This window comes from Neofelis nebulosa, chromosome 16 (assembly GCF_028018385.1).
Source record: "Neofelis nebulosa isolate mNeoNeb1 chromosome 16, mNeoNeb1.pri, whole genome shotgun sequence".
NCBI classification, from domain to species: Eukaryota; Metazoa; Chordata; class Mammalia; order Carnivora; family Felidae; genus Neofelis; species Neofelis nebulosa.
Genome location: NC_080797.1, coordinates 64,135,415 through 64,158,835, shown reverse-complemented (window position 1 = coordinate 64,158,835; position 23,421 = coordinate 64,135,415). Strand labels below are relative to the sequence as shown.

Genomic DNA, 23,421 nt, shown 5'->3' with positions numbered 1-23,421 from the left:
TTTGCAAACAATTTACTTGTTTGTTTGTTTGTTTGTTTGTTTGTTTGTTTTTAATGAGTAGAGCATGTTCAAGATTATCCCTTCAATAATGCAGCTCACCCTCAATATGCCTTTTGAAAGGGCAAGTCCAAGTTGCGCTGAAATGCCTGTGTATGCCTATGAGGAAGTGGGCTTTATATGGGCGACTTTCTTGTCATTCCCTAGTTGAGGTCTAAGGATAAGCTCTCAAACGTCATTTTGGCATGTCCTTTTTTGGAATACCACAGAAATGTAAAATATTCCGTACAATTAAGAACTTTTTGGGGGCGCCTGGGTGGCTCAGTCAATTGAGCTTCTGACTTCGGTGCAGGTCATGATCTCGCGGCTCATTAAGTTCGAGCCCGGTGTCACGTTCTGTGCTGGCAGCACAGAGCCTGGAGCCTGCTTTGGATTCGGTGTCTCTGTCTCTCTCTGGCCCTCCCCTGCTCACTCTCTCTCTCTCTCTCACTCTTAAAAATAAGTAAACATTAAAAAAAAAATTTTTTTTAAGAACTTTTTGAATACTCACAAGTTCATACCTATTGCCCTTTGAACTAAAAGAGACAAGCAAGAATTTAACTCCAGACCCTGAGCAAAAAAGTCCTGGACAATTGAGGACAACAATTGCAAGAACTTGTGTAATATGTAACCCTTCATAACTTTCCCTATATTGGTTATTTCTATTCCCTTCTTGCAGCAGTGATCATCATACATTGAACACATACGATGCCCCACGCATTCTTTTCAACCTTAGGTGTATTACCTTATTTCATCCTTAAAACAACCCTGTAAGGTTGTCCCTATTTTTCAGATGAGAACACCAAGACACTTAGAAATGAAGTTCCTTACACAGGGTCCCACAGCTCGTAAGAGGCAGTCAATAGTGGAATGCGGATCTGTCTGACTTCTGTGTGTAAGACTTTTCTTCCTCAAAACAGGAATATTCAATAAGACAAACACAATATCCTTGGCAAGTATTACTTAATCACTCAAAACATCACACGGTAGAATATGATTTAAAGAAATTAGCACGTGGTTATAGTTGCTGCATCTGTAATAATCTCGTAAGTTTCCTGTAGATTTTTGTTACGATTTGTAATAGACACTGAAAGTAGGGACCAAGGGTCATTTGGGGATCTCCTTTCTGTTTGCAGATGTGTCTTAAAGACATCATGAGAGCGCAGATGCACGGGTATCCAGAGAGACTGCAACCCAAGATGATGTTGCGTAAGGCTGAATGTCTGGTGACCCTGGGGAGACGACAGGAGGCGAGCCAGACCATCAGTGATCTTGAAAGTAGCTTTGCTGCCAAACCAACCCTCGCAGCTGCCCAGTTTCAGATTCTGCAGACAAACCTCTGTCGTCTGAAAATGAAGGCACAAGAAAAGGAGAGTCTCACAGAAACCTTCCCAGCAGCTCTAACCAAAGCCTTGGAGGATATGGACCTAAAGGGAGAGAATGGACAAGTCCCCAGCGCATCGTCATCTGTCAGCTTACGCACAGACCCCTTAAGAGGCCGCTATTTGGTTGCCACAAAAGATATTCTCCCAGGAGAGCTCTTGGTGAAGGAGGACGCTTTTGTGAGCGTCCTTCACCCGGGAGAGATGCCACCGCTACGTCACCTAGAGAGCAAGTGGGATACCAGGGTTACCAACGGGGACCTCTACTGTCACCGATGTTTGGACCACACTTTGGCCACAGTTCCCTGTGATGGGTGCAGCTATGCCAAATACTGCAGCCATGACTGTATGCAGCAGGCCTGGGACCTGTACCATAGTGTGGAGTGTTCTCTAGGGGGGCTGCTTCTCACACTGGGTGTCTTCTGCCACATTGCCCTGAGGTCCACTCTCGTAGCTAGATTTGAGGATGCAAGCAACGTCATAAGGAAGCTTTGTGGTGAGATTAGGAACAAAGACACACGTTCACCTGAAAGAGAGACTCTAGTGCAAACACTCACTTGTGACCTGGGAGGGGAGAGTGAGAACAAAGGCAAAATGCTCGAGCCCCCAGTTCCAGGATGTGATCTGAATGGGAAATATGAAAGTAATTACAATGCCGTCTTCCACCTCCTGCCACATACTGGAAACCATAGCCCGGAGCACAGATTTCTCTGTGCTCTAAGTGTCTCTGCACTATGCAGGCGACTTGAAGCAGCCAGTTGCTACAAGCCAGCGGCGGCAGTGCCTCCTGGGTCGGGTTCAGAGTTGGATGTCTGGGGAGTGGCCATGCTGAAACACGTGCTGCAGCTGCAGTGTAACGCTCAGGCGATCACCACCATTCAGCACACAGGTAGGAGGGAAGCTGTTCTTGCCTTACGGTACTGTCCTTGATGTAGCTAATATCTGGGGAGAAAGAACTGTGAGTGGAAACGGCAGCCTTCAAATCAGCGGTCTGATGGGAAAACACCGCTGGCTACCTCGTGTTGTCGTGATTATGGCATTGAGAAGCTACGTGGCCTTAACAAATTATTTGATTCCACTCTGCCTCGGTTTTCTCATCGCTAAAATGGGTAGTTTATGGGTTGTTTTTTTTTTTAAGTTTATTTATTCATTTGAAAAAGAGAGAGAGTAAGCACGAGCAGGGGAGGGGCAGAGACAGACACAGGACTCAAACTCAAAAATCATGAGAGCATGACCTGAGCCGAAATCCAGAGTCGGACGCTTAACTGACTGAGCCACCCAGACACCGCACTAAAATGGTTAGTTTAATCCCACCTAACTTTACTGAGTTGTGAAGAATACCTTTGTAGTTTGTAAAAATACCTTAAAAACCCAATTGCTAAGGGGGAGTTTATTAGGAAATAGTAATCAAAGAAGACTGCAGAAAGAAGGTCTATGGTTGAGTTAGCATATCAAAGTCTTATTCATGTGACTCAGCCACTCGATCGCTTCCCTTTCCAATTGACAGATTTCCCCCAATCTTCTGTTTTAAATTTCCAAGAGAGCGATCTGGCCAAGCACAACTTTTCACACAATACTACCATGAACTGTTGATCCTTTGGTGCATGGCCAATAATCTAGGGGCCACCCCTAGACACAGACCAGCCTCACCCCGCTTGCCTGAAACATGCCCTATAGATAAGGCTGTTTAAGGCAGATGGAGAGACTGGATGTGCCCAGCATCACAGTGACACTGTATTGACAACAGATACTATTAGAAAAGAGATGGTGTTTCCAGCGTTTCTATCGTACGATCTCCATTTTAACAGATACTGTCTTTCAATTCAATTCTTTTGATCTTCTCATATTAGGTAATCTAGAATTTTGTCAACCTTTTGTATGCATGTTTTTATCTTAAATTTTAATTCAGCTGCCAAGTGTTATGATGTATAGGCATTTCAGTAGAGGTGTTTTGGAGGAAGACTCTCTTCCCCATCCTGAAGTACATGGAACATCCAAAAATAGCACTGGATTCATCCCATAATACTAGGAAATCCTATTGCAAGCTAGTCTCTGTTTTCTTCTCTGCTTTCTTTTGCTTCTTTGAGCCATTGCTACCTTCTAAAATACATCTGTTGAGTGTTTTTCCAGAATTTTGTTTTCCCTTGGGTACATTCCCTGGCATTTTAAAAAATACTATTTTCATTGAGTTCTGTTTTTGCAAATATAAAAATATAGTATAGGGGGCTTCCAGATTATAATGGCAGAAAGTTACCAACTCCTGATTTTATTGTGTCATGCTCCTAAAGTACTTAGTAGAACAGACAAAAAAGGTAGAAATGTCAGTAGCTCTAAGAACTGTAGAAACTCTTGTCTGGGTAGACAATAGCAGACTGACTCCCGGAACCAGAATGGTAGAGGAGTTTTCCATCCGCTTCCCTCCATGGCCTGTTCCGCACCATCAAACAATCTTAGCCCAAATGTTTTGCTCCATGTGCGTGACATCTCATTATAGTCAGGCTTTTATTTGTATAGCAAGTTTGCAGTAAAAATTTTCATAAGTTCAGAATAAACTTTTGGGTAGCAACCAATTGAGCCACCCAGGCGCCCCTATCTATGAGGTTCTATATTTTATGCATAATTTATTCTTATTTACATGATGTTTAAAAATAGAAAAAAAAATGACTAAATGCAAAAAATTCCAAAATCTTAACAGTAATCAATTCTGAAAGTGGAAATATGGGTGATTGCTACTTTCTTCTTTGAACTTCTTTATGTGTGTGTGTGTGTGTGTATAAAGATTATATGGGTTTTTTGTTTGTTTGTTTGTTTGTTTTTCCCTATGTAGACTTCATGCCTACCAACACGGGGCTTGAACTCATACCCTGAGATCAAGACCTGAGCTGAGATTCACCTAGGCACCCATGAAGTTTTTCTATATTTTTAAAATTAAAAACACTGATTCACACAGTAGTAACGTTATTCTAGTAAATTTATTTATTTTTTTTTTTTTTTTAATTTTTTTTCAACGTTTTTTATTTATTTTTGGGACAGAGAGAGACAGAGCATGAACGGGCGGGAGAGGGGCAGAGAGAGAGGGAGACACAGAATCGGAAACAGGCTCCAGGCTCCGAGCCATCAGCCCAGAGCCCGACGCGGGGCTCGAACTCACGGACCGCGAGATCGTGACCTGGCTGAAGTCGGACGCTCAACCGACTGCGCCACCCAGGCGCCCCTCTAGTAAATTTAAAATGGATTGTATACTTCCTTATTATTCTCCGGGAGATTTTTTAAAAACAAGTTAACTGAGCAAAAAGATGATAAAGATGATAAAATGAGTTTTTAAGTAATTATAAATGGGCTAAACTCTAAACGAATCTTTCAAAATGAGTAAAAATAATTTAGGGGCATCTGGGTGGCTCAGTCAGTCAAGCGTCTGACTTCGGCTGAGGTCATGATCTCGTGTTTTGTGAGTTCAAGCCCCACGTCGGGCTCTGTGCTGACAGCTCAGAGTCTGGAACCTGCTTCAGATTCTGTGGCTCCCTCTCTGCCCCACCCCTGTTCATGCTCTGTCTCTCTTCATCTTTCCAAATTGAATAAATGTTAAACAAAAATTTTTTAATACAATAAAATAATAAGGATCTAGAAGCCAAGATAACTAATGTACTAGGGGATTCAGTACATAATATCCATCAAAACTTGTGTCCTATAGACCAGGGTGATGTGATGTGGGCCAGGAACCAATGGTCAAAAAAGAATTGAGACATTTTCAGCACAAAAAGGTGTGTTCTTGTTTTTGTTTTTGTTTTTAATTAAAGCATGGGATAGGACCCATGGGCTGAAAGAACTACACTGGGATTGTGAGGAGGGATTGATTATATACTACTTTTAAATTGATTGTATACTTTTAAGTTAGAGATAAAGGAAGTTTCCGACAGGATTTTCCAATGTTAAAGGAAATTTACAGAATCCTGGAGGTCTGGCTATTTTCACGCTAAGGCTGCTTTTTGCCTCTAGCAAAGCATTACCGTTAGGCAGTTGTGGGCTCCTTGAGGATTGTCCTACTCTGCCTGTCAATGAGCTGCAAGTTGTAAGGAAATATAATTTTATCTACATTTCTTTTGCCTTTGTTCTCCTTATCTCAGGGCTCAGCAAACTTTTCCCGTAAAGGGGCAAATAGTAAATATTTTAGGCTTTGCAGGCCATCATGTCTCCTTTGCAGCCACACAGCTCTGTCATTGTAGCACCAAAGCAACAAATGACAATGCACATCTGAATGAGTATGGCTGGGTTCCAATAAAACTTTATAATGGACTCTGAAATTTGTATTTCTTATAATGTTTCACAACATGAGCGTTATTCTTTTCATTTTTTTCCAACCACTTAAAAAGGTGAAGACAGTTCTCAGACCACAGTCTGCATAAAAGCAAGCAGCAGGCAGGATATGACCCACAGGTTATAGTTTACAGACTCCTGATATAAACAAAGAGTTGACAAATGTAATAACGAAATCTATTTAGAAAAAAAAAAAAAAGCCTGGGGGGTGCCCAGTTGGTTCAGTCAGTTAAGCATCCAGCTAATGCTCAGGGCATGATCTCATGGTTCCTGAGTTCGAGCCTCCCATCAGGCTCTGTGCTGACAGCTCAGAGCCTGGAGCCTGGTTCAGATTCTGTGTGTCTCTTCCTCTCTGCCGCTCCCCTCCTCCCATTCTCTCTCTATCTGTCTCAAAAATAAATAAACATTAAAAAAAGAAAAGAAAAGAAAAAGCCCACAAAATTAGGAACAGTGAATATAGCCAATAATATAATTTTTTTAACTTTAAGCAAATATTTAATATGATTTTAGACTATTAAACTTGAAAACATTAAGTAGAAAACTTTGTAGGGTTGCCTGGGCGGCCTCTAACTCTTGATCTCAGCTCAGGTCTTGATCTCATGGTCGTGATGTCAAGCCCTGCATTGGGCTCTGTGTTTGGTGTGGAGCCTACTTACAAAATAAAAGGAAGGAAAAACTTTGTAGAAAATATAAATTGCCTCGATTTTCTGAGGAGGAGATCACTTCAAAAGTCCAGTGATTGTGGAAGAAATTGAAAAAGATTATGAAAATATTTCCATAAAAACAAGCCAGACCAACTCTTTTCCGGATAAGTTCTTTAAAATTTTTAAGGACCATATTTAGGCCACTTTTTTTTTTTTTTTTTTTTTTTTTTTTAATTTTAGAGAGTGTGTGCGCGGGCTGTGGAGGAAGGTTGGGGGGAGAGAGAGAGAGAGAGAGAGAGAGAGAGAGAGAGAAAATCTTAAGCAGGCTCCACGCTCAGCACAGAGCCCAAGAGGGGGCTGGATCCCACCACCTTGGGATCGTGACCTGAGCCGAAATCAAGACTGGCACACTCAGTCGACTGAGCCAGCCAGTCACCCCTAGCCACGATTTTTTTTTTTTTAATAAAGAAAGCAAAGAAAAAATGATCTTCTAAGGAAAAGATCATTTTTATACTCTATAAAGTGTTCCAGGGCATGGGGGAATCTGGAACCCTTTCCCACTCATTTTGTAAAGCCAAGAAGAAAAACTATAGACTAGTCTCACTTGTGAATATAGCTGTTAGAACCCTGAAAAAAAATCACTGCCATATCACATCCAGTAGTTTACTGACGGAACACTACTATAAGACCAAGTAGGCTTTCTTCCAGAAATGAAAGGATATTTTAATTTAGAGGGATGTACAAGAAGGCTTGTGTAAATGCAGAGACAGGCCATATCCTTAGATGGAAAGACTGAAAACTAAACATGGCAGTTCCCCCACATTCCCCAAATCAGCGTAATGCAATTTCACACAAAATTACAATTGGATTTTTCCTGGAATTTGACAGTGATTCTAAAGTTCATCTCGAATAAGCGATGAGAATGGCCTTTTTGTAAGAGTACCGAACTCTTTTACTGGGTCCTTCCGAGCAAGCTAAGGCAGCAGCTGGGGTGAGGCCCTCCCTTCCTGCACAGAGCAGCACGCCCTGCAGCGTCTGCTTGGCACTCGCCCTCCCAGGACCTCGGTGTCCGAGCTGGCCTGAATCTCCCCTGCCCTCAGCCTGTATGACCTGACCTGGCGGTGGTCAGGAAGGCTAAGGTCAATGCCCCCATTAGAGCAGAGGGTGTAAATGTCCTTTGAGAAGTTGGAGCTGATGGACCTGCCCCAGCAGCTGGCGTTGCACCCGCAGGAGGTCCTGCCCCGCCACCACTGCTGCCCATCTGAAGAGAAGGAGGTGGAAACAAAGAAAGAAGAGCCTGAGGAGACTGGGGGCGCCTGGGTGGCTCAGTTGATTAAGTGTCCGACTTTGGCTCAGGTTCAGATCCTCTGTCCCCCTCTCTCTCTGCCCCTCCCCCACTCATTCACTCTCACTCTCGCTCTCACTCTCGCTCTCGCTCTCTTTCTCTCTCTCAAAAATAAATCAACATTTAAAAAAAGGAAGAATCTGGGGCGCCTGGGTGGCGCAGTCGGTTAAGCGTCCGACTTCAGCCAGGTCACGATCTCGCGGTCCGTGAGTTCGAGCCCCGCGTCAGGCTCTGGGCTGACAGCTCAGAGCCTGGAGCCTGTTTCCGATTCTGTGTCTCCCTCTCTCTCTGCCCCTTCCCCCGTTCATGCTCTGTCTCTCTCTGTCCCAAAAATGAATGTTGGAAAAAAAAAAATTGAAAAAAAATAAAAATAAAAAAAAGAAGAATCAGAAGAGTCTGATGATCATGTGGATGTAGTTGGTCTTTTTTGACTAAACCTCTTCTGTAACCTGTTTAATAAAATCTGAACTCTTAAGAAGAAGAATGCATACATACATACATACATACATACATATATACATACATACTGAAAGGGCTTGGTACTGATATGATAGCCCCCCTAAAAAAGTATTAAATTCTTTCTCTGAATCATTAAGTTTAAATAGTGAAGCATTAAACCATAAAATATCTCAGAAAAGATAAGTGAACACTTATATGGTCTTGGGGTGAGAGAAGCTTTTTAAAGCATTGGTATCTAATTTTGATAATTAAAAGATAGCTAGATTTAACCTAAATACCAAATATCAAAAACACCAGAATCAATAAAGAAGATAGAGAATGGAGGTAAAAGAGGTCCTTGAAGGGATGAAAATATGGGACTGGAGGCAACAGACCTGAGTTTCCATTCTGCTGAATCTAACCACTAACTTCCCATATGAACTTAGATTATTTAATCTCTCTGTGTCTCACTCAGTATTATTATTTTTTTAATTCCAGTGTAGTTAACACAGAGTTCTGTATTCATCTCAGGTGTACAACAGAGTGATTCAACAATTGTACACGTTACTCAATGCTCATGAAGACAGGTGCACTCTTAATCTAATCCCCATCACCTATTTCCCCCATCCCCCCACCCACCTCCCTTCAGGTAACTATCAGTTCTGTATAGTTAAGAGTTGGTTTCTTGGTTTGTCTCTTTTTTTTCCTTTGTCCATTTGTTTTGTTTTTCTTTTTTTTTAATCTCTTTTTAAAGGTTATTTATTTTGAGAGAGAGAGAGAGAGAGAGAGAGAGAGAGAGTATAAACAGGGGAGGGCCAGAGAGAGAGGGGGAGAGAGAGAGAGAGAGAAAGAGAATCCCAAGCAGGTTCCGCACTGAGGCACGGAGCCTGATGCAGGGCTCAGACCCACAAATCTGAGCCAAAACCAAGAGTTGGATGCTTAACCAACTGAGCTGCCCAGGCTCCTCACACTTATTCTGTTTCTTAAATTCCACAGGCGAGTGAAATCATACATTTTTCTTTCTCTGACTGGCATACTTCGCTTAGCATTATACTTTCTAGCTCCATCTATGTTGTTGGATATGGCAAGACACCATTCTTTTTTATGGCTGAATATTCCATATTCCAGTATTCCATTGTGTGTGTGTGTACACATACACACCACTTCTTTATCCATTCATCTATCCATAGACACTTGGACTGCTTCCATAGTTTGGCTATTATAAATAATGTTGCAATAAACATAGGGGTGCATATATCCCTTCGAATTAGTGTTTTCTGTTTTTAAAAACCTTTTTTAAACTTTTTTAAAAAAGTTTATTAATTTGAGGAGCTCCTGGGTGGCTCAGTTGGTTGAGCATCCGACTTCAGCTCAGGTCATGATCTCACAGTTCATGGGTTCAAGCCCCTCATCGGGCTCTGTGCTGACAGCTCAGAGCCTGGAGCCTGTTTTGGATTCTGTGTCTCCCTTGCTTTCTACCCCTCTCCAACTCATGCTCTGTCTCTGTCTCTAAAAAATGCATAAACCTTAAAAAAAATTTTTTTTTAAGTTTATTAATTTGAGAGAGAGAGAGAGAGAGAGAGAATGGGGGAGGGACAGAGACAGGGAGAGAGAGAGAATCCCAAGCTGGCTCCTCTTGTCAGCACAGAGCCTGACATGGGGCTCAATCCCACGAACCGTGAGATTGTGACCTGAGCTGAGATCAAGAGTCGGGTACACTTAACCAACTGAGCCATCCAGACGCCCCGACTTAGTGCTTTCATATTCCTTGGGTAGTACAATTACTGGATCATAGGATAGTTCTATTTTTAACTTTTTGAGGAACCTCCTAACTGTCTTGCACAGTGGTTGCACCAGTTTGCATTCCCCCCAACAGTGCACGAGGATTCCTTTTTCTCCACAACCTCACCAACACTTGTTGATCCTTGAGTTTTTCATTTTAGCCATTGTGGCAGGTGTAAGGTTTTGATTTGCATTTCCCTCAATGACGAGTGATGTTGAGCATCTTTTCATGTGTCGGTTAGCCTTCCATATGTCTTCTTTAGAGAAATCTCTATTCTTCTCCCCATTTTTTACTTGGATTTTTTGTTTGGGGTGTTGAGTTATATCAGTTCTTTATATATTTTGGATACTAACCTTTATCAGATCTGTCATTTGCAGATATCTGCTCCCATTCAGTGGGTTGCCTTTTAGTTTTGTTGGTTGTTTTCTTTTGTTGTGCAAAAGCTTTTTATTTTGCTTTTGTTCCCCTTACCTCAGGAGACATATCTAGAAAGATATGTCAGAGAAATTTCACCCAGTATTCTTGTTTTTTTTTTAATGTTTATTTACTTTTGAAAGAGAGAGCACAAGCAGGGGAGAGACAGAGAGACAGACAGACAGACAGACAGACAGAATCTGAAGCAGGCTCCAGGCTCCGAGCTGTCAGCGAAGAGCCCGACACAGGGCTCGAACTCAGGAACCGCGAGATCATGACCTCAGCTGAAGTCAGACGCTTAACCAACTGAGCCACCCAGGCGCCCCTCACTCAGTATTCTTATATGGATACTGAGAGGGCTGGGTGAACCTCCAGGCCTCTGGGGAGGACTGTTTGCAAAGATGACCCCAACAATTTTGCCCATCCCTATGTTTGCCCCTTTGCCACTGACATTAGTTTTTCTCCAATCAAGAGGTAGAGTCTGTTTCCTGTGCCCTTGAATCTGGGCCAGCCCTGTAACTTACTTTGACCCATGGGATGCAGTAGAAGTGACATTGTGTGACTTTTGAGTCTAAGCTTTAAGGTGCCTTGTAGCTTCCGTGTCATTTTCTTGGAATAATTGTGTAGCCACATAAACAAGCCCAGGCTAGCCTTCTTGAGGGTAAAAGACTATGTGCCAGACGAATGCAATCATGTGAGTAATCCGGGGCAAGACCAGCAGAAAAAAGTGTTCAGGTAAACTCTGGGCAAAGTTGCTGGCACACAGCACTATAAGCAAATGAAATAGTTATTTTAACAGCAAACCACCCCCAGGAAGGAAAAAAAAAAAAACAAACATAAACAAAACTAAAATGTGCATGACAAAATGAGAGAATGTTTCTAACAACTGTGCAAATCTTAAAATCAAATCTTTAGCAATAAGTCTTTAAAAATATGCATAGCGGTGGGATGCCTGGGTGAACTCAGTTAAGCTTCTGACTCTTGATTTCTGCTCAGGTCATGATTTCACGGTTCGTGAGCTTGAGTCCTGAACCAGGCTCTGCACTGACAGGAGCCTGCTTGAAATTCTCTCTCTCTCTGCCCCTCCCCTGCTTGTGCATGCTCTCTCTTTCTCTCTCAGAAATAAATAAACATTTTCTAATAAATATACATTAAAAAATAAATAATAAAATAATAAAAATAAATCCATGTCTCTATTGTAATTAAAACTGGATACCATTTTTTCCCTGTCAGATTGGCAAAGTTGCTTTGTTGGGTTTGGGGGGTTTGTTTGTTTGTTTGTTTGTTTGTTTTAACTGTGATAAGGATTTTAGGTTAGAGTATAAAGAAATGGCCATGATAGGGGCGCCTGGGTGGTGCAGTCGGTTAAGCGTCCGACTTCGAGCCCCGCGTCAGGCTCTGGGCTGATGGCTCAGAGCCTGGAGCCTGTTTCCGATTCTGTGTCTCCCTCTCTCTCTGCCCCTCCCCCGTTCATGCTATGTCTCTCTCTGTCCCAAAAATAAATAAAAAAAAAAAAAAAAAAAAAAAAAAGAAATGGCCATGATATGTTAAGTGAAAAGAAGTAGCCGATAAATCGCTATGCGTACCACGTGGCCAATGACACGAAAAATTTCATGCATGAGGCTAGAAAGAGGACTACAAGAAAATGCCTCTGCCTGGTAGGCTTATAGATGATTTATTTTCTCTACAATTTTCGCTTTGTAATTTCTTTCTGACTACCATGTGTTCCTTTTGTAATGTTGATTAGTTTTCTAAATAACAAAAATAATTCAAACAATGGGAACTTTACTTGTATGAGCATTTGTCTCTGATTTTGAGAGACAGAACTCAAGTGGGAGAAGGGCAGAGAGAGAGAGAGGAGGAATCCCAAGCAGCCTCCGTGCTGTTGGTGCAGATCCCGAGACCTGAGCCAAAATCAAGAGTCGGACACTTAAGGGACTGAGCCACCCAGGGGCCCCATATGAACATTTTTAAGGCACTTGATACATATTGGGAATTTGCCCTCCAGGAAAGTTGTACCAGTTACCGGCCTACCAGTGATGTTCACTTTCATTTTTGAATCCAACTGATTTTGTTTTAGTCTGCTCATATTTCTAATCTTGTTATATCTCTTTTTATTATTTCTTTGGGGTTCTGACACCTCTCAGTTTAGTGTTCTCGTTGAATTTCATTAGCAGCTCTTTCATCAGTAGCACAGAAGGATTAAAGTGTTAACTAGGATAGACTTTGACCAAAACCTATGAAAAAGTATGTTATTATCTTTGTATGAATCCTATTTAATCAAAGTTCATCAGAAACCTCTCTTTGGTACTTATCTTAAGGCACAGAACTGGCCACAGATGATATTCTAGACCCTGATATGTGTGGTTCTATCTCAGTGGGAATGGCAGATTCCAGAGGTATCTGGATTCATCACAAGGCTTAACGAGGTTCCATGCAGGTTCAGATTAATTCACTGCCCTTTGCTTTCACTCTTCAACAACCAAGGAATCTACCTCCAGTTTGGATCCTTGATTATCTGTGTGCTATACACACAAATTTCTTTTGTTATAAAATACCTACCGGAATAGGTATAGCCTGGAAGTCTGGAACAAATCTCTTTTTCTGTACTTGAACCCCATTGTAAATGCACTAGGGATATTACTAAGGTAAACTTTTGGTAAAATAAAGAATCACTCCCTCTTTTGTTTTCGTTTTCGTTTTATGCACAAATGTCACATATTAAATTTGGTTGATAAGGTACATATATATTCTCACTTTCCATTATCTCTCCTAGCAGATGACTAATGTAAAATATTGGGTAATTTTTTAAAATCAATACTTCATTTTTAGAAATAATTAGAGGGAGACTCAACTCCGACATAAATATTCACCCCACTCAGTTCCTGGACCTACTTATGTTAGAGGATAATCTATAAATAATTCACAAAGCTGCCATTACTCACCGTATTGTGATAATTTTTTCTGGGAAAATTTTAACAACTGTGCTAATATAGCCTGCCAGTTATCAGTAGTTGGGAATGCAAGTCAACTTTTAATTATGCAGAGGCTGATTATTCAGAAAACAAACTGTTCGTGCCCTGTACTGCTCCTTCTCGCTGCCTACCCTTTAGCATTTTTACTGCTCATTAGCACATACACCAGAAGGTAGGCATTGGCCAGGGGGAAAAGGAAGGGAAACTAAAATCTGCTAAATACTGAAGACAAGCTCTGATGAAAGATTTCAATACAATTTGTAGAACTGGTGACTAAAATTGAGTCATTTGGATTCCCTGCGAATTTTATTTACTTGTTCTTTTCTTGCCCTCCATAGCAACAGATAATAGGATTGTCTGCAGAGAGACAACATTATTCCTATATTTAACGTTTTCCTTTCTAAGACATTTTCACATGATGGATCATGATATTTTCTTTATTCATCACATTTGCACCTAGACTGCTTCATTTCTTCGGCAACTGGTGTGTTGGGATTCCTGGCATAGGCCATGATACCGCAATTAGCCGATGGTTTTTCAGGTTTCCAGAAAACTGAAGGTTTCCCTTGAAGTACCGGCAGCTTTCATATTTCAGCCGGTTTCGTTGGGAATACGATTTCCTCACGCTTACACCAAGGCCACTGAACACAATTTAAGCCTTTCTGGATGCCCAGGGTTATCTGCCTTTGCACACATATTCCCGAGCCGTGCATGGCCATTGCAAAACCCATGTAGGTACGCCGTCGGTCTAGGAACCTCTGGTTAAGGGAAGTGTTACACCGGTAGTAAAACTTGAATGGTACTAGTGTTTTTGTTTGCCCTTGGGCTGTTATTCTTATATAAGTTTTCTACCTCCCTCTCCTGTCTGTCACCTGTCTCCTTTGCCATTGTCATAAAACCTGCCTCTTATTAGTTCTCTGTTTCTGGGCTGCTGTGGGCTGAGAAACTGAATAACTAAGGCAGCCAAAACTGTGGCTAAAACAAGAGCAAATAGGACCACATGAGAGCATAAAGAACTCATCTATGAGTATCAGTCGCGAGCTTTGGTGCAGAACTAGCCTCCCCGCTTAGAGGCCTTTTCCTTCCTTCCTAATTTTCAATCACGTAGTTAAATTGCTGGCTAATTGTGTTTCAAAGAAGAGATCGTGTGGGACATGTGGCTGTCTTGAATTAGAGCTTTTCCAGAGAGGTTTTTTTTTCAATGACTGATTTCCCATAAAGTTGGGACAGGGGGCAGAACGAATAGGTAAGCATAAGGAACATGATTTTTTTAAATGTATTATCAGCCTGTCTAGTTTGGGATAGTGATCGGGTGACTTGTTCTATTAACTAACCAGAGACCGGTTAAACAAAAGCGGCATCGACTATAAAAGTCTTTGGGAAATCACCTTACCAGGCACTCTGGTTTCTGTGTCCTGGTGAACATTATGAAACTGTCTACCTAGAAGGCTCCCGGCTGATAATTCCTTTTTTATTCTTTTTTTTTTTTAATAAGTTCTAATCTTTGGGGGCGCCTGGGTGGCTCAGTCAGTTGAGCGTCTGACTTTGGCTCAGGTCATGATCTCGCTGTCTGTGAGTTTGAGCCCCGCATAGCACTCTGTGCTGACAGCTCGGAGCCTGGAGCCTGCTTCAGATTCTGTGTCTCCCCCTCTCTCCGCCCCTTCCCTGCTCATGCTCTGTCTCTCCCTCTCTCTCTGTCAAAAATAAACAAAAAAAATAATAAGTTCTAATCTTTGGATTTTTCTGGTATTGAGACGCAATAGTTGGGTTCCGGGATTCAGTGGACTTTTCATGTGTTCGTTTGCTTTGCTTCCTGAGGATGAGAGTTTGCTGTGAGTCATGTTTCATCTGATATGTATCAGATCCGGCTATGGAACTATGACTCAGACGGGGCTTCAGGCCCAGTTGCCCAGCTCATCTTCTGAGGAATCGACAGTGAGGCCAAGACTACTGTCCTGACACATTTTTCCTTTCCTCTTGCTCTTTCAGGATCTAAAGAGAACAGCGTGACCAACAGCAGACAGGTCCGCCTTGCCACAGGCATCTTCCCTGTCATCAGCCTCCTGAACCATTCCTGCAGCCCCAACACCAGCGTGTCCTTCATTAGCACCGTCGCCACCGTTCGGGCATCACAGCAGATTGAAAAAGGGCAAGAGATTCTCCACTGCTATGGTGAGCCCTCCCTGCCTCGCCACTGTCCACGTTTCTCTGGCAGGAAAGGACAAGGTGAATCAGAATGGGCAAACCAATGGACAGGTGAAGGCAGTGCATACTTGGGCCAGAAAAAGAAAAGGCCTCCTGGCCTCCTTCCTTGGCCCTATTGTGTCTAAGCTATTACGTATCTCACTGCTTAATCCCATAAACTTCCTCTGCCAAAAATGGGCTCAGAATAACTTTTTGGGTTTTTTTCCTTCCTATCCTTCCAACTTGGAAGCTTCTTTCTTTCTTTCTTTTTTTAATTAAATATTTTTTAACATTTATTTATTTTTGAGAGACAGAATGCATGCAAGCGGGGGAGGGACAGAGAGAGGAGACAGAATCTGAAGCAGTCTCCAGGCTCTGTCTGAGCTTTCCACACAGAGCCCGACTCGGGGCTCGAACCCACGAACTGTGAGATCATGACCTGAGCTGAAGTCAGACACTCAACTGACTGAGCCACCCAGGCACGCCAGAAGCTTATTTCTATATCTAGTTCCACAAATGTTTGAGTAAAAGGCACCTGGCACATGATGAATAATTGACCAGATCCTCTGCTAAGCTGAAGGGTTTTTTTTTTTTTTTGCATTTTTATTTTATTTTAAAGTTTGTTCATTTATTTTGAGAGAACGAGAGAGTGCAAGCAGGAAAGGGGCAGAGAGAGGGAGAGACAGAATCCCAAGCAGGCTCCGTGCTGCACTGTCAGTGCAGAGCCCAGTGCGGCGCTTGAACTCACAAACCCATGAGATCATGACCTGAGCCGAGATCAAGAGTCAGATGCTTAACCGACTGAGCCACTCAGACGCCCCTAAACTGAAGTTTTTTAAGTTTAGTGCTTGACTCCCTCTTGCCTTCACTATTGGCCACATGTGGTCTCTCTGCAGGGCCTCACCAGAGCAGGATGTGTGCTGCCGAAAGGCAACAGAAGCTGAGATCACAGTATTTCTTTGACTGCAGTTGCGCAGCTTGTCAGAACGAGAAGCACTCAGCCGCCACAGGGCCCCGGTGGGAGGCGTTCTGCTGTAGGAGCTGCGGGGCGCTCATGCAGGTAAATCTCTCTTCTTGCTTCTCTACTTTGGCTGGAGGTCAGTCATCCAGCCCAGAGGCCATAAATCTTCAGGAGAAGCCTGGAGGCTTCTCAGGGGAGGCTGAGAGCAAGTCTCTTCCCCTTCAGCTCATCTTCCCCGCACACTGGTTACCCCTCCACAGGAACCACAGGAAACGTTGGATTTAGTAATCTGTCTCTTGCAAATAACAGAAAATCCCACCTAAACTGGTGTGAGGGAGAGGGAAGGGGGGAAAAAAAGACTGGGCATGTATTTGCTCAATAAATCACTAAAAGGTCCCAGGATGGGGGTACTTCAGATAACAACTGGATCCAGGGACTCAGATAATGTCACCAAGACCGATTTCTCTCTCTCCCTCCCTCCTTCCCTCAGCTCCACTTTCTCAGCGAGGCGATCCTCGGACAGACTTCCCTCTGGTGGTGGTGGCGAGATAGCTACCGGCAGTTCCAGCCTCACATCCTCCTGGTCCGGGAGGATAAAAAAAATGCGCTCCTCTCACAGCAGTATAGGCCAAAATTGTGCTTCATTTCATTGGCCCGATCCCTGTGGCTGGTGGAAAATCAGTCACATAGTTTTCCTCCAGCCATTTGGCCCAGAGGAATGGGTCAGATTGGAGCCACATGACCACCCCCTCAGCCACGGGGGTCCTGAGTGGGGGAGGGTAGGAGAGGATCCTCAGGAGAAATCACGTTGCTATTGCCAAATGAGGGTGTAGATACTGGCATTTATTTTTTTTAATTAAAAAAAATTAATGTTTATTTTTGAGAGAGAGAGAGAGAGAGACAGAACACGAGCAGGGGAGGGGCAGAGAGAGAGAGGGAGACAGAATCTAAAGCAGACTCCAAGCCCTGAGCTGTCAGCACAGAGCCCGACGCGGGGCTCGAACCCATGAACCGCGAGATCATGACCTGAGCTGAAGTCGGACGCTTAACCGACTAAGCCACCCAGGGGCGCCGATACTGGCATTAAAAAACCAGCAAATGTTCACCTCAGAGATTTTCTCCTCTGCCAGAGGACACAGTATTCTTAGGGGAACCATAAGTGTAATGTAGAGCTGGTTGTGTTGGAAAGCTGAAGTTACAAACCCAAGGTCAAATGTGGGGAGGCCTCGCCTGGCACCTCTTCCTTTGGTTTTCTTATGGCTTTTGCTTTTTTTAAATTGAAGTATAGTTGACACACAATGTCACGTTAATTTCAGATGCACAACAAAGTGATTCAACAACTCTGTACTCTTTTTATTTTATTTTTTAATTTGAGAGAGAAAGAGCCGGAGAGAGGGGCAGAGGGAGAGAAAGAGAATCCCAAGCAGACTCCACATTCAGCACAGAGCCCAGTGCAGGGCTTGATTCATCCCATGACCCTGGGTTGTGGGAACATGACCTAAGCCAAAATCAAGAATCAGACACTCAACTGACTGAACCACTCAGACACCCCCTTTAAAAAAAAAAAATAGGCTTCATGCCCAGCACTGAGCCCCACATGGGGCTTGAACTCACAACCCTGAGATCAAGACCTCAGCTGAGATCGAGAGTCCGATGCTTAACCAGCTGAGCCACCCAGATGCCCCCAACAACTCTGTACTCATATGGCCTTTTCATAACCACTAGGAATGTGTCTGTCATCCAAAGCTCTGACCCTAAAGAGAGATAAGAAAGGAGTCTAGAGATGGAAAGAAACTGTGAATTGTAATACCAGTTTAATTTTGGTTGCAAAAATTAAATCTTAGGGTGGGATCATCTACTGCTTTCAGTAGAGTTGCTGCTGTCAAACCGAAGTGAGTCAGGCTTTGGTCATGGTGTATTATTGCCGGCATCTCTTTGGGGTCAGAAGCTGTGGAGTGACCCTATAATGTAAGGCACATGCAATGTTGCTAACCGACCGTGGTAGAGGAATGAAGACAAAACTGACTTCCACAGGGAGACGATGTACTGATCTGTGGCAGCACGTCCTGTACGGAGTCAGTCAGCAGAGATCACCTCATCTCTCGGTTACAGGACCTTCAGCAGCAGGTTGGGATGGCCCGGAAGCTTCTCAGAAATGATAAACCAGGTGAGACTGGCTCCCTGCTTTGGTCCTCCAGCCCCTTCCTTTTTATTCATTCTGAGATCACCTTGGACTCAAGGAGACTCAGTGATGATGGAAGAATTACATTTAATTATCCCCATGCCAGCCACAAGATGGCTATGCAGGCCAATGAGACCAAACCCTAACCAGCTGAATTTGTGTGGTGTCCTTGAAAAAGGGCCAGAGGATTTAAGCTGTTGTTCTCTTGTGCATCAGAGAGCTAAGTTAAAATACCCCCATGATAACTAAAGGGTTATCTCTGACACCGATGATCTTTGTGCATATCCAGAAGTTCAGTGGATTTATTTTTAATTCCAGGGCCTAATGACTTAATTTTCTAAAGAGATTCTCTGCTCTCATCAGAGCCTCATCTCTTGTAGAGAGTAGTGGAGCGTGTGTCCAATGGATGGAAGTATCCTGCTTTCTTCAGAGAGACAGTTGTAGAATTCCACATCACCCTTGCAAACTCTGCCTTCGAACTTGATGTCATAGGAATTTATTTACTGAACTTTGTGAAAGCTGACCTTTAACCTAGATTTCAGTGTCAAGAGAAATCACGGTCCTAAGTGGAATCTAGGCCACTGAAGTTGGAAACCCAGAGTAAATGGGGAGAGGCCTCACCTAGCACCTTTTTCTATCGAAAGAGAAAACATAAGAGAACAACAGCTTTACTGGAACAAACATCGTGGGTTGGTCACAACCCAAGGAGACAAAGTAGGGTTTCCACATTCAACCCAGCCAATATGGAACTTAAGAGCTGGGTCCACATTTCCAGGACTGGGTTTGTGTGGTAATGAGGCCACTTTCCTTTGCATTGATAGAGAGAGCCATTCAGCTATTGTTGGGGTGCCAGCGTGACGCCCAGAGCTTCCTGTCAGGAGAACACAGTCTGGTGGGAGAAATGGAGGATGACCTGGCCCAGGCCTATGCCGCCTTAGGTATGACTTGTGTCTTCATTTTCTGCTCTGAGGAACAAGTTTGCCTTGTGTGTTTGGTCATGACCCTAGCCTACCTCTTAGCCTTCAGCTAAAGCTGTTCTCCCTCCTACTGAGCTTTCCACACCCTGAAAACATTCATCCACAGTTGACTGTGATTCTCTCCTGCAACCAGATTTTTGTGTCTCTGCAGGGGACTGGCAAAAGTCAGCTACCCATCTACAGAAGAGTCTCCGAGTGGTTGAGGTTCGCCATGGGCCGTCCAGTGTCGAAATGGGCCATGAGCTCTTCAAACTGGCCCAACTCTTCTTCAACGGGTAAGTCTTTCTCTTTTTTCCTGACACTTTCCAGGCCACTCCCTGTCTTTCATTAGGTTCTTCTGTCCTTTACCTTTTTTCCGTGGTGGCATTAAGCATGTTGAAACTTCTTCATTTCCCCTTTAGGAGAGATCCTTTCCTTCTGTTTCATGGGAAAATGGAAGCTTTAGAATCTCCTCCTGAGAGATATGGGGAAAGCTCTTAGCTCTGCAAGGAGATTCCTAGGGAGAAGTTGCCAAGCAGTCCCACCACCTGCATGTGGCCCCTCTTCTCAGTCCTTGGGTTCCTCACACCTCTCTCACTGCCCTCACTCTCGCAACTTCAAGTCCAGGAGCTCTTCCTCCTCCCTATCCTGTTCCTCTTAAACCAGCCCTTCTCAACCAGGAGTAATTTTGCCCCCAGGAGATGTCTGGCAATGTCTGGAGACAGTTGGTTGTCACCATTCAGGGTAGAGACCAGAGATGCTGTTACCACAGCTAAGAATTGTCCGGCCCGGGGCGCCTGGGTGGCGCAGTCGGTTAAGCGTCCGACTTCAGCCAGGTCACGATCTCGCGGTCCGTGAGTTCGAGCCCCGCGTCAGGCTCTGGGCTGATGGCTCGGAGCCTGGAGCCTGTTTCCGATTCTGTGTCTCCCTCTCTCTCTGCCCCTCCCCCGTTCATGCTCTGTCTCTCTCTGTCCCAAAAATAAATTTAAAAAACGTTGAAAAAAAAAAAAAAAAAAAGAATTGTCCGGCCCAAAAGGCCGATAGTGTCAAGGTTGAGAAACCCTGCTTTGGAGGTTTCACGGAAGGAACAGTAGGGTTGATGTCATCTATCTTGGCAGCTGAGATCACTGGGAGGCCCTGTTTCTAGATGGAATACTTACTTCCAGCCTTGCTAAAACTGCCATCAGTGCACCCTGGCTGAGGCAGTGTTTGAAGCTTGATCCTAAGATTATGAATGGTTTGTGGATCTGATACCCAAGACACAGAGGTCACCCATTTATTTGGTCAGAGAGAGAGAGAGAGAGAGAGAGAGAGAACAGGGCTGCAGAGGCAGGTCAGGGATGGACTTGGTTACCTGGAGACGAAGGCTCCTGAGTAAACCATGGCGTAAACACCAGATTAACACTTTGAGATTTTCCCATTTCTCAGGACCTTGGAACCTTCATGCTTTTTCTGATAACTTTGTTTTCAATCTCTGCCTTGCCGTGTGTTCGTGAAAGTCTCTCACCAACCCCTCCAGACTGTAAGATCCTTGAAGACAAATTGACCTTCTATAACTTTGTATTTTTCACAGGGTGCGAATAGACCCTTGATTAAAGTTTGCTTGGTTGAATGGGTGGATTTACTCCTTTTACCTCCCGTGGTTCAGGTTTGCAATACCAGAGGCGCTGAATACAATACAAAAGGCAGAAAAGGTTCTGATGGTGCACTATGGCCCTTGGAATGATGAGATCCAGGAGCTACAAAAGATGAAATCTTGCTTATTGGACTTACCACCCATCCCTGCAGGGCCTTCTGTGCAGGGTCCAAATGTTTTCTTCCGATAGTTAACTACCCTCCCATAAAAACTCCCAGTTCCCAGAAAAGACTGAAAACTAGTGTCTGGAGAGTCTAAGCCCTTTAAAAGGATTTTAGCTCATCTGCAGGCATCTGGAAGTTAGCCTGGGGTTTTGGCTAGACTCCACCTCACTAAATGATGATAGTCTGTTTCCCTGGAACATTCCTATGGTTTCTAGTAGTAATGAAATGTTATGTACCACTCCAGTGGGAACTTAAGCTCTTGGTAGTTGGTAGTTGTATTGTAATTGAAAAATAATTACAAACCAAGAAATCACCGAGGCTCCTTACCTCTATCTAGAGTCACCATTTCATGTATGATATCTAGCTTTCTCGAATCGTTTGTTAAAACTGGTACAGTGTAAATTGTGAATAGAGAAATAAATATGGGGCCACTTTATTGTTGATCAGTTTCTTCCTGTCCTTATTATCTGCCTCTCATTCTATGCTCATGGCAGACTCACTGACCAAACACTAATAAAATCGAGCTTATAGTAATGACATGCGCGCCTCCGTTCTCAGTTGTGTTTATTAGCAAGCCTGAAAAGAGACTCCTTTCTACCAGACCTCCCCAAGCTGGTAAATACAGACTGCATATGTACTGAGGCATTGGGGGGGGGGGGGCTTCAAATGATGCTGAGGGTACAGGCGTTGCTGCTTGTGGCTTCAAACTTGAGGGACAAAAGGTAGGGATGACGGCTCTTTTCTACCTGGATAGGTAGCAATAGTCTAGATTCCATCCTGTTCGGGAGGCTAGGAGACTCTGTTCTGAGCCCTGGTTGCTATATAGCACCATCGGTGACCAAGTGGTTTCGATGAGTTAGTGGAAAAGAATGTCAGGTCCACAGTGCTTTGAGAGCTTGCCCACCCTGGCCATGACCAGGAAGTGTCCATTGCTTGCCTCAGCATTATAATCAGGAAACGATTAGCCCTGAAGATGTCTGGCAGTAGCTTTTCAGGAAGCTGAGTGTTTAAATTTTTTTTTAATTTTTTTAATGTTTATTTATTTTAGAGAGAGAGACAGACAGAACATGAGTGGGCAAGAGGCAGAGAGAGAGGGAGACACAGAATCTGAAGCAGGCTCCAGCCTCTGAGCTGTCAGCACAGAGCCCGATGCAGGTCTTGAACTCATGAACCATGAGATCGTGACCTAAGCTGAAGTTGGACACTTAACTAATTGAGCCACCCAGGCACCCCAGGAAACTGAGTGTTTAGAACACAGTTTGCATTCAAACATTTGAATGAAGGTCGGGCAGAATCTCATTTATCCAAATTCTTTCTACTAATTCACTGTGGCAAGACAGTGGCCAGTTAGGTTTTTGTTGTTGTTTGTTTGTTTGTTTCATAGAGATAAATTTTTCTTCTTGAAAATTTAGTCCTGAAGACAGTTCTGTATTCTGTTCCAAACACTTGACATGTCTCATGTTCCTAAAAAAAGGTCCTGTTATACTGTGTAAAATAGACATACTCCCCGAAAAAGAATACATTTAGAATTTTTCACATATCAGGTCCCATTTTAGGTGTACTTGGGAGCTCTCTTTAAATGCTTTATGAAATATTTCCTGAAGTTACAAATTACCTCCCTTATCTGTCTGTGTTATCCTGTGTTGTCAGGTGATACTAGCTTGACTGGGGACTATCTGTGCTTGCATTAAAACCTAAAGTTTTGTTTATTTAAGAGTATGCCCCACTGAGTATAAGTTATACTCTTATAAACTGTGACTTCTGGGGCGCCTGGGTGGCCCAGTCAGTTAGGCGTTCGACTTCGGCTCAGGTCATGATCTCATGATTCATGGGTTTGAGCCCTGCATTGGGCTCTGTGCTGACAGCTCAGAGCCTGGAGCCTCTTTGGATTCTGTGTCTCCCTCTCTCTCTGCACCTCCCCTGCTTGCTTGCTCTCTCTTTCTCTCAAAAATAAGTAAACATTAAAAAAAAAAAAATTTTAATGGTGACTTTCTGCAGAGTTTAGAC

At 43.5% G+C, this 23,421-nt stretch overlaps 1 protein-coding gene across 3 annotated transcripts in view; it reads left to right on the top strand.

Moving 5' to 3' along the window:
• Positions 1–23,421, top strand: part of SMYD4 (SET and MYND domain containing 4) — a 71,447-nt gene that overhangs the window by 26,336 nt on the left and 21,690 nt on the right. For 2 of the 3 annotated variants that reach the window (XM_058705026.1, XM_058705029.1), the window contains exons 5-10: positions 1,173–2,307; positions 15,321–15,503; positions 16,412–16,575; positions 18,511–18,643; positions 19,480–19,596; positions 19,787–19,910. In XM_058705026.1, coding sequence (XP_058561009.1) covers positions 1,173–2,307; positions 15,321–15,503; positions 16,412–16,575; positions 18,511–18,643; positions 19,480–19,596; positions 19,787–19,910 — 1,856 coding nt within the window. Of the gene's footprint in view, positions 1–1,172; positions 2,308–15,320; positions 15,504–16,411; positions 16,576–18,510; positions 18,644–19,479; positions 19,597–19,786; positions 19,911–21,262; positions 21,954–23,421 lie in introns of those variants that run through there. The other variant, XM_058705028.1, reaches the window with a different exon arrangement.